The 13,699-nt window shown below is 38.5% G+C and overlaps 1 protein-coding gene across 1 annotated transcript; it reads left to right on the forward strand.

Annotated features, from left to right (window-relative positions):
• Nucleotides 1-5,850: 5,850 nt before the first annotated feature.
• LOC103698430 (enolase) lies at nucleotides 5,851-13,080 on the forward strand. The gene is made up of 17 exons (XM_008780442.6): nucleotides 5,851-6,211; nucleotides 6,485-6,548; nucleotides 7,071-7,135; nucleotides 8,684-8,731; nucleotides 8,861-8,947; nucleotides 9,069-9,149; nucleotides 9,230-9,331; nucleotides 9,412-9,492; nucleotides 9,572-9,646; nucleotides 11,208-11,270; nucleotides 11,391-11,471; nucleotides 11,641-11,835; nucleotides 11,918-11,968; nucleotides 12,119-12,207; nucleotides 12,279-12,330; nucleotides 12,416-12,472; nucleotides 12,755-13,080. Exons 1-17 carry the CDS (start codon nucleotides 6,146-6,148, stop codon nucleotides 12,833-12,835), a joined length of 1,338 nt encoding a protein of 445 aa, XP_008778664.3. The 5' UTR covers nucleotides 5,851-6,145; the 3' UTR covers nucleotides 12,836-13,080.
• Nucleotides 13,081-13,699: the final 619 nt, after the last annotated feature.

Here is a 13,699-nt window from a genome sequence, read left to right on the forward strand (position 1 = left end):
ATGTTAGATTTACTCATAATTAATAAATATAAGTTAATTATTTATTAGTAAATAATATTTATTAATAAATATATTAATATATTTATAATATATTAACATAACATTAATATATAAGGCTGCAAATGGGTTAGATTGACCCATGACCCAATCTGATCCGACTCCTTTAAACCCAATCCGACTTTATTTAAAGGATCGGTGGGGCCGGGTAGGGTTCTAAAATTGAACTCATTCCATTTTTCAGATTAAGTCTAAGTTTTCTAAATTCTGACCTGATCCGACTCGATCCAACCCATTTGATATTTGGTTTTGGGTTTTCTACCCTATGGCCCGACCCGAACCTAGTACATTATTAGGGCCCGTAGTGGTGCTTAAGGCTCTTTAACTCCACATTCCTCTAATCTCTTCTTGTATTTGAGGATGAGAGAAATAGAAGAGACTATTTTTGTGTGCTATCAAATGATATAAATTTTATATTAAGGCTTAGGTTGGTTGCATTAAATAGGAACATTGTTCCTCTAAGAAGGAAGTTCAGACTAATGAAGGCAAAATAGAATATAACTTTGCTATATGGAAGAAGATGGGTTCATGATGAGTCATTTGCAGCTGTTAAACTTTATCATATATCATTATCAAAACTATATTCCTCATATTAGCTCATATATGCTTTTCTAATAGTATGTTTAGAAAAAATAGTAGTAGATGTATTCTAGCAAATTTGGGAATATCACTGCTAAGTAAAAATGATTAGCACAGATGTAATTCTTTTCTACTAAAAAAAATGTATTGTATACATAAACATAAAATTTTTCTTGTAGCTAACAAAGTTGAGCTTATCATTTGTAGGTTGGTTTATAATGGCATCGATCATTATTGTTTAGGCACTTTCGGTCTTGTACAACTTGCTTTCTTTAGTTTTTATTCATTGCAAAACGAGTACATGGATCTGACCTGAATCCGATCCAAAGGGGATTTGTTGTTCTAGGAAATGTGTTTGTTCATTGAGACAACAAAGACAGTGGACTCTGAAACCAATGATTTCGTTATGTTAAACATTAGTCTGTCTTCAAATGCGGGAAGGTTAGACGTTCAGTTCGACGAGGGTGGGTGCCTAAAATAGCCCACAGTCTGACCAAGAAAACCTCCTTTCTCGATTCCGATCTCAGCCCTAAACATTGTATCGATCGTTCAGCGGCCTTCAAATGGTAAGGTATGCCCCTATAATTGCAGAACAAAAGTTCGCTTTTCCAGTAGTCGACTGGACTAAGCGAGCGAATGTGTCTTTGAAGCCAGTTTTCTCGTCGTGCTCTTGAATTCAATACTTCCAGTTAGTAGGGGAGGGCCTAGGTTTTCACCGGTATATACGCTCCTACCATAGACGAAGCTCGCGTCAACTGTAAGAGATCCCCTCAAGGACTATCGATTTGGCCGCCGCTATTGACCTCCAGTCAAAGGAGGCAGATGGTTTAATTGTAGCCGTAGGAACACTATTTTGGATAGGAGTTGCGTACTTCTTATTAGAGATGGGCACTGGGCCGGGCCGCCCACGGCCCGGCACGGCACGGCCCCTTTGAGAGGGCCGTGCTGGGCTAGAGGGTCCTGGCCAGCGGGCCGTGCCTGGCACGGCCCGCTTCGGGCCTGGGCCGGCACGGCCCGGTCTAGGCCCACGGGCCAAGCACGGCACGGCCCGCGGGCCAGCACGGCACGGCCCATAAGGGCCTGGGCCGGGCTGGCACGCGGGCCTGGCACGGTCCGGGCCTGGGCCCGGCTCGGCCCGATAAAAATTAATGCTTCATAAATTTTTTTAATAAATTAATAAATATTGAACACTAAGAATTTATGATTTATGAATATAAAGCCACCTTAATGGTGGGGGGTTTGGCATAGACCCCTACCAGTTTATTAATTTAAATCAAAATGGTACATGAAGGGAGGTTTGGACCTTGGTCTGACCTCTAGAATACAATAAGAAACTAAGAAAGGGCCGAGATTTGGACCTTGGTCTGACCTCCAGAATACAATAAAAATGTACAATTATAAAAAATTAAGAAATCTTACTAATCATCAGTGATTCAGTGAATCAGTATTCACTCTTCAGTCTTCAGTCTTCAGTAGTGTTTGTATCATCATCATCAGAGGATGTTGTATTATGTCCACCTTTATCTTGAAGTCTTGCCTCAGCATCCAGCCAATCCTTGAAGCAGAGAAGCATCTCCACCGTTTCGCCCGTCATCCTACTTCTCTTTTCGTCAAGAACACGCCGACCTGCACTAAAAGCGGATTCCGATGCTACTGTGGACATCGGCACAGCTAAAATATCGCGTGCAATTGCAGACATAACAGGATATTGATTTCTAACACTCTTCCACCAAGATAATACATCTAGATTCTCTATTTGATTTTCATCATATGCAGAATGAAGATCATTTCGTAAATAAAATTCTAGTTCACTACTTAAAGATGAAGAAGATGAAGAGGAACTTGAAGCATGTGTGTGTCTTCTCTGTGCAATGAATGAAAAAATAGATGACGAACGAGAACTACTAGAAGGAGAAATAGAGGTTTGTATTTGTGTTCTAGATCCACGAATTTTTTCATCATATATAGCATAAATATCATAAAGAAGTTTTTTTACCTCATCTTTAGCAGATTCAGCATCTTGATTCATATTTTCAGAGTATGCATTAAGTAAAATTAGCACGCCATTTAATTTAACTCTAGGATCAAATACAGCAGCTAAGTTATGCATAGGACATATCCTGTCCCAATACTCATTCCATTTAGATTCCATTAGGTCAATAATAGGCATTAAAACATCATCATATCTATGTTCTGCAAATTTTTGACTAATTATATATGCTTGTTGTAAAAATGAACATGAAGTAGGGTAATAAATACCAGAAAGAATATTGGTAGCATTATAAAAACTAAGCAAAAAATTTTCCAAAATTTTTTCTTTATTCCAATCAGTTTCAGTCAATGTAAATCCTAATCCACGATCATTAATATATGCACTTAATAAATTTTTATATGGGTATGCATCATGTATCATGCTATATGTGGAGTTCCAACGAGTAATTACATCAAGTTTAAATTTTTTAAAACGTTTACCATGATTTATGCATAATTCCTTAAATTCTTGAAGTCTTGATCTAGAAGTATGAATAAAAGAAACTGTATTTCTAATTTTTGAAATCACATCTTGAATCATGCCCATGCCAGCTTGAACAGAAAGATTTAAGATATGACATGCACATCTAATATGCAGTAAATTTTCATCTAATATGGGATGCAATGAGTCTTTTAATAATACAACAGCAGAATTATTATTAGATGCATTATCAAAAGTAATAGACATAATTTTATCATTAATATTATATGAACATGCAGTTTGATAAATTATATTTGAAATTTGTTGCCCAGAATGTGGAAAATCAAAAGCACGAAAAGCAAGAATACGTTTATTTAATTGCCAATCATTATCAATATAATGAGCAGTAATGGCAATAAAACAATTACTACCTACAGATGCTGACCAAATATCAGAAGTTAATGAAATTTTTACATTTAAAGTAGAAAGTGTTTCAATTAAATTTTGTTTCATTGCTAAAAAATTGGTCATAGCTACTCTTCTAAATGTACGCCTACTAGTTCTCTTGTAAGCAGGTTGTAGGTTTAATTGAACATATTCTTCAAAATTAAAAGATTCACATAAACTAAAAGGTAATTCATCCTTAACTATCCATTTTACAAGTGCTTTTCTTTGATTTTCATGATTATATGCAAAATTACCTACAAGTAATCCCCCTTGTATATTAAGGGTACTTTGAGTTTGAGCATGAGAATCATGCATCCTATGACTCTCTTGATGTCTTTTTAAATGCCCTGTTCCCCCACTACTACTACAACTATAAAGTTTGGCACATTTTTTACATTTAGCTTTCCAGACTCCCTCAACCATAACTCTATCAAATTCATTCCATATAGTACTAGTCCTCTTACGAGAAGAGGTTTGACCTTCACTCGGTTCACCAGTTCTAGAGGAACTAGGAACAGGGGGTTGGGGATTAGTTTCTTCTCCCTCAGAAACAGGAATGCCAAACTGACTTTCCTCAAAAGATGACATATCTACGATTAATTCAAAAAATAAAAACTAACCGCAAGGAGGAATTGAGTAGAGGGTCGGAGGGCAGAGGCAGAGCCGAGATTCCGAGCTTCCTCTTGTGCTCTCAACAGAAGCGACCTTCTCTTCTCAACAGGAACCTCCTCTTGTGTAGCACTTGAACAAACTAAAAATTAAATTGCTAGAAGAGCACTTTAGAAGAGAGAAATAATAGCAGTAGAGAAGGAGAGAATGAGAGGTTTGGTGTGGTGAGAATGAGGGAGGAATGGGCTATTTATAGAAGCCCCAAAATTTTTTTCCCAAAATACCCCTCAATTCAGCCGTTATTGGACTGTTGGGAGGGGTAAAAGGGTTATTTTCACGAAAATAGCCGTTGGAAACGGCTATTTTCCTCCCCCCTCTCCAGACGGGCCGTGCCTGGCACGGCCCGTCTGGAGCCGTTACGGGCCATGCCAGGCACGGCCCGTTTGGAGACGTTGCGGGCCGTGCCTGGCACGGCCCGTGGCGTGCCGTGCCCGGCCCGGCCCACCAATAGAGGGGCCTGGGGCCGGGCCGGGCTGGCCTTCCGTGCTGGACGGGCCGTGCCAGGCACGGCCCGTTTAGTCTTTGGGCCCGGGGGGCCTGGGCCGGGCCGGCCCGGCACGGCCCGTTGCCCACCTCTACTTCTTATAAAGGCCGACAAAGCTCTCTAAAAAACAGCCGCCGGAAGCCACACATGGAAAGTCCCAGACCCGATTTGGATCCAAATTTTTTGGGTTGGGACCAAGTTATACATGGAGCCAACTTGACTCAAATGACCTAATGAGTTAAAAATTTTAGCCATAAATCCGATCCGACCAGATCCAATATTCTATTTGATTGAGTTTGGGTCCAATATTAGAACCCGAAAAAGGGACCAAGTTGGGTCGGGGTCACTAATAACCCAGTTTGATCCGGCCCATTTACACCTCTGTTGACATAATCTATATTAATATAATTAATATTAAATATATAATATAATATAAGAGGGTATTTCTATTGAGTTGATATTTTTATATTACCTCTACTTTGTATTCCAGCATGAAAATCAAATACCACTAGAGTGGTATTTATTTATTTTTTCACTCTCAAAAATAGATAAATGATTCATTTTTTATTTGATTATTTTCTATCTATTTTTTATTCTAAATATAGCAATCTAATATAAAATTTATTTTTAATACTAGATCATCCTCAACCAAATGGGCTTACACATTGCTGACGACCCTCCGCCCCGGTATAAGACGTCGAGCCTCTCGTTTCCCAGTCTCTGAATTCAACCAAAACCGGTCTCATTAGTCGCCAGTATTGAATGGCCATCTCATGACGCCGCCCATGGGATCAGGTCTTTGGTTTGTGTCTTCCAAAGCTTCGCCATTCAAGCCCGTACCGCACGAATTATTAGATGGCCCCACACCGTATCCCTGGATCGACAACGTAGCAGGTTCTTACCGGTCCTGCATCATTACCTACGTTCTGTGCAAAACAGCAAATCCTGCAAGGCAGCAACCTCAGGGTCCGCCGATCAGACGGACACAATTAAATTGATTTCCTAGTCGTCGTGCATGCTTAAACCGACGGTCGAGGCTGAACCCCTGGTGTTCCATTCTCGAATATTCGCTCTCCGATGCGGCGCCCCGCGTCCCACGTGATGCGACCTCAAGTGCTCCGTGACTGTCCATTTCTTTGGTCCTTTATTAGTACAGGTACACAGCCCAGATATGCTACCCGGAATATTATAAACCGGGATGAGATTCCATCATTCTTTCCTTTCACTGGGTTACGAAGCCTTTGGGGAAATAGTCTTTTAAAGTTTCCTTGTTTTGTCTGAATCCGACGGCGGGTTTGGGGACTTCCGGTGGGCCGATAGCAAACCTTCGCTATAAAGTGGATCGACCTCCATTTCTCCGCTTCCCAGTGGAAATCCTGAGCGCCTACCCCCAGTTCCATAGCCTGTTTTGCGATTTGCTCGCTCGCCCTCTCTCTTCCCCCCCGATCGCTACCCGCATGGCGACGATCAAGTGCATCAAGGCCCGCCAGATCTTTGACAGCCGTGGGAATCCCACCGTGGAGGTGATCATTTTCTTCTCCGATCTTTCTGTTTCAATCTCCGACACGATCGTTAGGGTTTCTGGGGTTTTGGATTCGTTCTTGTGATCGAAGCTAGGTTTCTGGATTCAGATCGGACGATCTCTTCTTGTTTAAGTTTCGTGTTTGTTTGTTGGTTGGATCTGATGACTTTTGTTTCTTTTTTGTTTGTTTTTTTTAAGTTCTGTAAAAGATGTGTTTATCGATCATAGATTTTGTAAACTCTCTATTTTTGGATCTTACTAAATTTTTTTCCAGGTGGATTGTTGTCTCAGTGATGGAACTTTCTCCAGGGCCGCTGTTCCCAGTGGAGCATCGACAGGTATTTTGATCATTTAACGTGACTCTTTTAATAGTTTCATTTATTCTCTTATTAGGGGTGCTTTATTTGTTTGTTTATTTCTATTACCAATCGTTGTGCAACTACTTTTGATATTTATTCTTCCAAATATTCATCCTTTATTTGATCATAAGGTTATTATTATCACATATGTTATAAAAAGTGGTGTCTTTTTCAAAAATCCTAACGGAGAAATAAGCTGATGGTTATAGTATAAGGAAATTAGTATGACATAGTTTATTTTGATAGGAGTATGGCGTAGTTTATTAAAAATGATGTCCTTAAAAATGCTCGCGGAGAAATAAGCTAGTGATGATGGATTGGATAGCAAAATTTTGAGATCTTGTTTACCTCATCATTGGAAGCACCATTTCCTTTTTGAATCATATTCTTAATGTATGTGAAGAAGAAATTTAGTTACTTTGGTCTTAGCGCTTTATTACTGGTTTTAGTTGGATGTTGCTATCTTACATGTGTACTCATTGCACATTTTTGGTGACCAAGGTATATATGAAGCTTTGGAGTTGAGAGATGGAGGATCAGACTACCTTGGGAAAGGTGTCCTTAAGGTTCGTACAACTTCTAGTTGTTGAACCAAATTGCATCCTTAATCTTAGATGTATTACTGGATTAATTGTTTTCTTTTTCTAGAGCCCAGTAGATTGTACAATATGATTAGGTTCATTTATAACAAATGTGATTATGATGCGCATAAAATTTTATGGGTTTTTCTTTCTTTCCTATTTTATTTAGTGTTACTTTTTTGATATGTTTTATCATATGTGATATTAACGAGATGAGAATCTTGGTAAGAGCTTGAAGTGCTGCAGCAATTTAAGAGCTTTCTTCTTCTTTGGTGATACATCATAACTGCATTAGTGAATTGTTCCCTTTCTGCTAAATCCCAGTTAAAAATAAGCAAAATCATGATATGGGGTGTCCAATTTAAGAGTTTTCTTCTTCTTTTTTTTTTGTTGCTAAAAACAGGCATTTCATACTACAGAGTTTTCTTCTTCTTTGGTGATACATCATAACTGCATTAGTGGATTGTTCCCTTTCTGCTAAATCCCAGTTAAATGTAAGCAATGTCATGATATGAGTGTCCAATCATGATCCAATTACCTAAAGTGCTTTATCATCTAGACCTGCCACTTTCTTTAATCGCAAACCATGAAAATCAAGATGATACTGAATTTTGATAATTCTAGTTGGCCATGTAAACTAGACTTTAGAAAGTGCTCTAAATCTTTAGTGTTGTTTGCTCTAGATTTATGGAATAAAGCATAGGTAGGATCTGACCATGTGGCAGGCACAGTCATCATCGCATTTATTGCTTATGCTGTGCAGAATCCACTGGTTAACTTTATTGAAAAAAATAACTTAGAGAGCTTCCTGACTTTATTCATTAGTGATTTGGTTTATCGGTTGGCATTTAATCTCTGATTTCTGTGCATAAGTAGAATCACTTGGAGGATGCATCATGCATGTGATCAACTTTTGCCTTATTTTCATCCAACCTTTCTACCACAAAATTGAGTTTCAATTAAATGACAATTTAAAACTTACGTATTAGTAATATGTTTGGAAAAATATATAAAGACCTTTTCTACTATAAATTGACTGTCAAGTAAATGATAATTTTAAACTTATGTATTGTTGCTATGTTTGGAAAATATATAAAGATACAGTGTTGAATTTTTGTGTGCCGCCTTGAAGACTTCTTTGCTGTCATCTTATCCTATGATGACAATTTTATTTTGCTCTGCAATTCTATATTTTTAGTCTGTTATTTAGTTATAAAGCTAAATGCTAGAAGCTTCTCATAACATGTTGCAACTTGTGTATGTCATGTCAAAAGGTTACATATTTATCTAATGATAATGTTCCTCTAAGCAAGCATTTGATGGGGCTGGTCAAGAAATGGCAGCATTCATATGATTTCTATTTCGAACATAAATTTAGATGAAATCTTTATGACTTTATTTGCATTTAGGAAAACCTGCTTGCTGTACAGGGTTATTTTCTGGTTTTATCTGACACCTTTTTATGTTACAATTCAAATATTATAGTTGTATGCAGATTCTTAGCTGAATTTATATGCATTTTTCCTGGTTTAGGCTGTTGAGAATGTGAACGCTATTATTGGACCAGCATTGATTGGGAAGGTATGTGGTGTACTCTACATTTTCTTTTCCAGTTTGATGTTTGTTTTTCGTCATTTGTTTAAGCTGATTGAGCAATCTAGGCTATGAACTATCAGACCACTGACAAACTGCAAATATAATGCCTTGCAGGATCCCACCGCACAGGCTGAGATCGATACTTTCATGGTTCAGCAACTTGATGGGACCTCTAATGAGTGGGGTTGGTGCAAACAAAAGGTACCATGCTAGCTAGAACCTGGTTTCATTACTAGCACAGTCATAATTGTCTGTTACTTGTCTCTCAATGTCCTGGACTGTAAAGTTGTTTGATCATTTTTATTGGATTTTATTGCCTCAGCTTGGTGCAAATGCCATATTGGCAGTTTCACTTGCCTTATGCAAAGCAGGAGCTAGTGTGAAGAAGATTCCTCTTTACCAGGTTTGTGAGGTGAAATGATTATTTTCTCAGGAACATGAGGTCATGTATTATATAGCTGACTTCTATCCCCTTTGATGCAGCATATTGCCAATCTTGCTGGAAACAAGAACTTAGTGTTGCCTGTACCTGCATTCAATGTCATTAATGGGGGTTCTCATGCGGGAAACAAACTGGCCATGCAGGTGACCAGTTGTGTTCAGAAATTGTATTTTTATTGACCATTATTTTCATTCTGCCAATCTAAGTGTTGTTATGCTAACAGGAATTTATGATCCTTCCTGTTGGGGCATGCTCATTCAAGGAAGCCATGAAGATGGGTGTAGAAGTATACCATCATTTGAAGGTAAAAGATTAGTTGATTTGATATCTTCTTGACTTCAGTTCTAAGAATGTTGCCTGATTTTCACTGATCCCGCTTTCAGGCTGTCATTAAGAAAAAGTATGGACAGGATGCTACTAATGTTGGAGATGAAGGTGGTTTTGCTCCTAACATTCAGGTCTGTTCCAGATTCGTAGTACATTTCTTTGCAATTAAGTATTTATTTTAAATGTAAAATTTATTACCTATTATTAAGCATCATTTGTTAAGTAGATATTCTTCTAGCCTTCTACATTTAGCTCATTGATTGGCCTTAGAAGATGGTAGAAGAATGCTGGACAATTGTGTGCTACTTGGTGCTAAGTTATGTAATCTGTCAGTAACAGTTTGTACTGTTGCCAAGATTTTGAGTTCCTTAAGTGTCCTTTGACCTCTAAAGTTCAGCTGCAGGTGCACTTCCACATGGAAACAGCACTTGCTTGTTGAAAGGCATATGGAGCCCCTTGTTTTTTGATTGGTAAGACATGGAAACAACACTTACATTGTTATCATCACAATGCAACTCATAATCAAATATTTGGGAAACTAGAACCTTTAATTTAAGGACTTGCTCTTGTTGCGTCTCTAATTTTTTTGGGGACTTGAAATGTTTTGAGAAGTGAAATGCTTGAACACACTTATGAAGATGACAATCTAATTTGCCCCAATTTTCTCAATTTTCTAATGTATGTTGTAACAAGAAAATTATTAATTGTCTGGGTCATCTAGTTCTTAATTTTTGTTTCTTTTCTAGACTATGAGAGAAGAGTCTGATTGTTTGATTGGTTAGCATATATCCAGGGCATGTTTGGTTTGCAATCGGAATGGAAATCAAAATTGGAATGGATTGAATGGGAATCAAAATGGCCATATGCCCTTGATATGTTTGGTTCATGATTGGAGTCGGTGTCGGAGTCAGAATGGAATTTGAATGCTAAGGGAGAGTAGGGATTGGGTTTTGGTGGATTGGGGCATTTCCATTTCTTCTGGAATTGGAATGGAAATGGGACTCTTCTCAACCAAATGGGGCATTGCCCACCCCACTCCCCCCCCCCTCGGAAACAAAAAAAAAAAGCCAAACATCCTCCTAATTTATCTTTATCTTAAACTTAGGTGCACATCCTAATGTCAGTTCCAACATAAAGATTGTATGACTAGATTTCTCTATGCTCCATCTTTCTTAAGTGCAATATGCTGACATTTTCGATTGGTCAGTTTGGCTTTTGTGATTGTCTGTGCATCCTCTGCAGGACATTCTAAAGAATTCCTGGGGGATACATGTTCTTAATGCTTTAGGAGGAAATCTCTTTATTAGTCATTAACCATCTACCTTTCATGTAACTCTTGTAGGTATAAATTTATTGTTGGGATTGTTTCCCCTCTCCCGACACCCCCCCCCTCCCCCCCCCAAAAAAAAAAAAACAAAAAAGCCCCCCCCCCCCCCCCCCTCTCGAGGGGGATATTTCTATAATCTGAAATAACACATTTTGGAAATAAATCTGGTCTCAACCACGTTAAGTATAATAGAAGGCTTATTATGAATGTTTTGCTTGTTGTTTCTTGCTTTAATACAATTTTTCTATACTGTTCAGATTGGCCTTTAGAAGTGTGTGTTAATGATTTTCTTTCTGACATTTCTAATAGTGTTGACTGGTCTTTGAAGGTCTCATCATAATTTATTTCTTTTCATGAAACTGCAGGAAAACAAGGAAGGTCTTGAGCTGTTGAAGACAGCTATAGCAAAGGCTGGATATACTGGCAAAGTATGTGCTATCCTTAGATATATCCCTTGCATTTTTATGTTTATGTGAATTTGTTAGTTGTCACAAAAGCATGGGCACTTGATGGATGAATGTCTTCATCATACTTGATTGTTATGACAGGTTGTGATCGGGATGGATGTTGCTGCTTCAGAGTTCTACAGTGACAAGGATAAGACATATGATTTGAATTTCAAGGAGGAGGTGAGCTTGCTTAATCCTGTCTTCTGTTTTTTGTGATATTGATTTTTCATACAATTCTGTGATTGTCCTGGAGATAACTAACATTCATTGTTATATTATGCTGCTTTGTCATTCGTTGACAATTTGCCCACCACTAAATTAAATGATTGTAATTATTTTTTTCCTGCAGAACAATGATGGTTCACAGAAAATATCTGGAGATAGTTTGAAAAATGTTTACAAGTCCTTTGTCAGCGAGTATCCCATTGTATCAATTGAAGACCCATTTGATCAGGATGATTGGACCCACTATGCAAAATTGACAGAGGAGATTGGAGGGCAGGTGCAGATTGTTGGAGACGATCTTCTTGTCACCAACCCAACGGTAAATATCATTTGACTAGATGGAGCATTTGAAGAGAACTTCCTTTGTCACAATTCTTATTTATTCTCAAATATTTCTGCAGCGTGTTGCCAAGGCAATTAAGGAAAAGACATGCAATGCCCTCCTTTTGAAGGTAAAATTAAAGTATCTCAATTCGTCTGTGGCTATAGATTGAAATGGTTAAATTTTCCTTTCACAAATTTTTTATTTCTAGATAGTTATATGATTTATGTTGATAAAATTGCAGAGATGAATATGTTTCTTTTTTCACTTTGTGCTGCAGGTGAATCAGATAGGGTCTGTGACTGAGAGCATTGAAGCTGTGAAAATGTCCAAATGTGCTGGGTGGGGCGTAATGACAAGCCACCGAAGGTAGACTATAGATATATTTGACTTTTGTTAGTTTTAATTTCGATGCTAACTTTCATTTTTCTGGTATTTAGTGGTGAAACGGAGGATACTTTCATTGCTGACCTCGCAGTTGGTTTGGCCACGGTATGTCTCTGTCTGATTCATTTCTCTTTGTTCTTTTTGAGATGGGTTTCAAACTTCATGCTGCTAATTCTACCCTCTGAAACAGGGCCAAATCAAGACCGGAGCTCCATGCCGTTCTGAACGCCTTTGCAAGTATAATCAGGCAAGCTCTTTATCACAAGGCTCTAAAGACTAATTTTGCAATCAAAACCAAGATTATCTTAATGCTAATCTTAATATTGAAAGATCTGGTTAACTTATAACACTCTGAACTTAGCGCATTTTCAGTTTCTTTGTCCGGCTATTTTGTCACCTTATGAGCTGTTGGTGCCACCAAAGCAATACAAATAAATTTGCTCAGCTATTCTAGCTGATTTGGAGCGGGCAAACCTAAAATTATTGTGAAGTTCTGTTTGTACTCACTGTTCGTTTCTGGTGGATACAGTTGCTCAGGATTGAGGAGGAGCTTGGTGCTGCAGCAGTCTATGCAGGAGCAAAGTTCCGCGATCCTGTAGAGCCTTATTAGAGATGTCACTGTTTTCTGCACGTTTTCTGCACGTGTAGAGCTTACCAGGAATTTAACGGCTTTTTCTATAGCTTGCTTTTAACATGCATAAATTTTGTCTTTATCGTGTGATGCCCCTTGTTTTGCTCAAACTTTGTCGTTTTGTTCTGACGAGAGAAATAAGTCATTGTTTTGTCGTTGCAGTTATATCTGCAGAACAGAAAGTTTGATGTTTCGTTCTATGAATTTTATTTTGGATATGGCTACTTCAGGTGTTGATTGTGTCGTTGTAATCAATGAATTTGCCTGTATGATTCCAGTTTGTGCTTGACTATAGAAAACAGTGAAGTGCTTGGTGACAGTTTACAGTGCATGTGTGATACAATCCAGTTGCTTCCCTTGAGGAGAATCTGTGGCATTCTTCTCTAGAATGTTTCTTGGTGAACCACTGAATACTTTCAGTCCCTCCAATGCTCTGCTGGGGCAGGGCATGGTAGTATTAATACATTGGTGCCCAGTGAAGTGTTACTGTCTATTAATAATGTAGCACGGGCCCTCTGTCATGAGTAGATCAAATCGTGCATTTCCTGCTGCTTCGGAAGCGGGTTCGAAAGCACCATCGAGAATGGGTGGTACTGGTTTTCGGCTGATTCATGTAGTTTTCCTGTATTGACCTCTAACTTTGACGGTGTTCTAGAGATTGTTTACGTTTACGTATTCTGCAGAAATTTTTGCGTCTGGATGATCGGTTTATCCTCTACTGGGGTTTGTGGGGTGAGTGGTTTGTCCATTACCTAGTTCATGCGAGAAATATTTGACAGGCTCTCTGGTCTGAGAAAGATTCGAGATGAATCCCGTTATCTTGATTTTTTCAGGGATAGGAGG

This window comes from Phoenix dactylifera, chromosome 6 (genome assembly GCF_051530095.1).
Source record: "Phoenix dactylifera cultivar Ajwa chromosome 6, Ajwa_hap1_PhDact_Kaust_v1.1, whole genome shotgun sequence".
NCBI classification, from domain to species: domain Eukaryota; kingdom Viridiplantae; phylum Streptophyta; class Magnoliopsida; order Arecales; family Arecaceae; genus Phoenix; species Phoenix dactylifera.

What these genes read in the sequence shown, in the direction of transcription:
- LOC103698430 (XM_008780442.6), top strand. Translation starts at nt 6,146, where the DNA reads ATGGCGACGATCAAGTGCATCAAGGCCCGCCAGATCTTTGACAGCCGT. An exon ending in TTCTTGTCACCAACCCAACG is followed by an intron (nt 11,836 to 11,917) that starts GTAAATATCATT and finishes ATATTTCTGCAG; the next exon opens with CGTGTTGCCAAGGCAATTAA. An exon ending in GTAATGACAAGCCACCGAAG is followed by an intron (nt 12,208 to 12,278) that starts GTAGACTATAGA and finishes TCTGGTATTTAG; the next exon opens with TGGTGAAACGGAGGATACTT.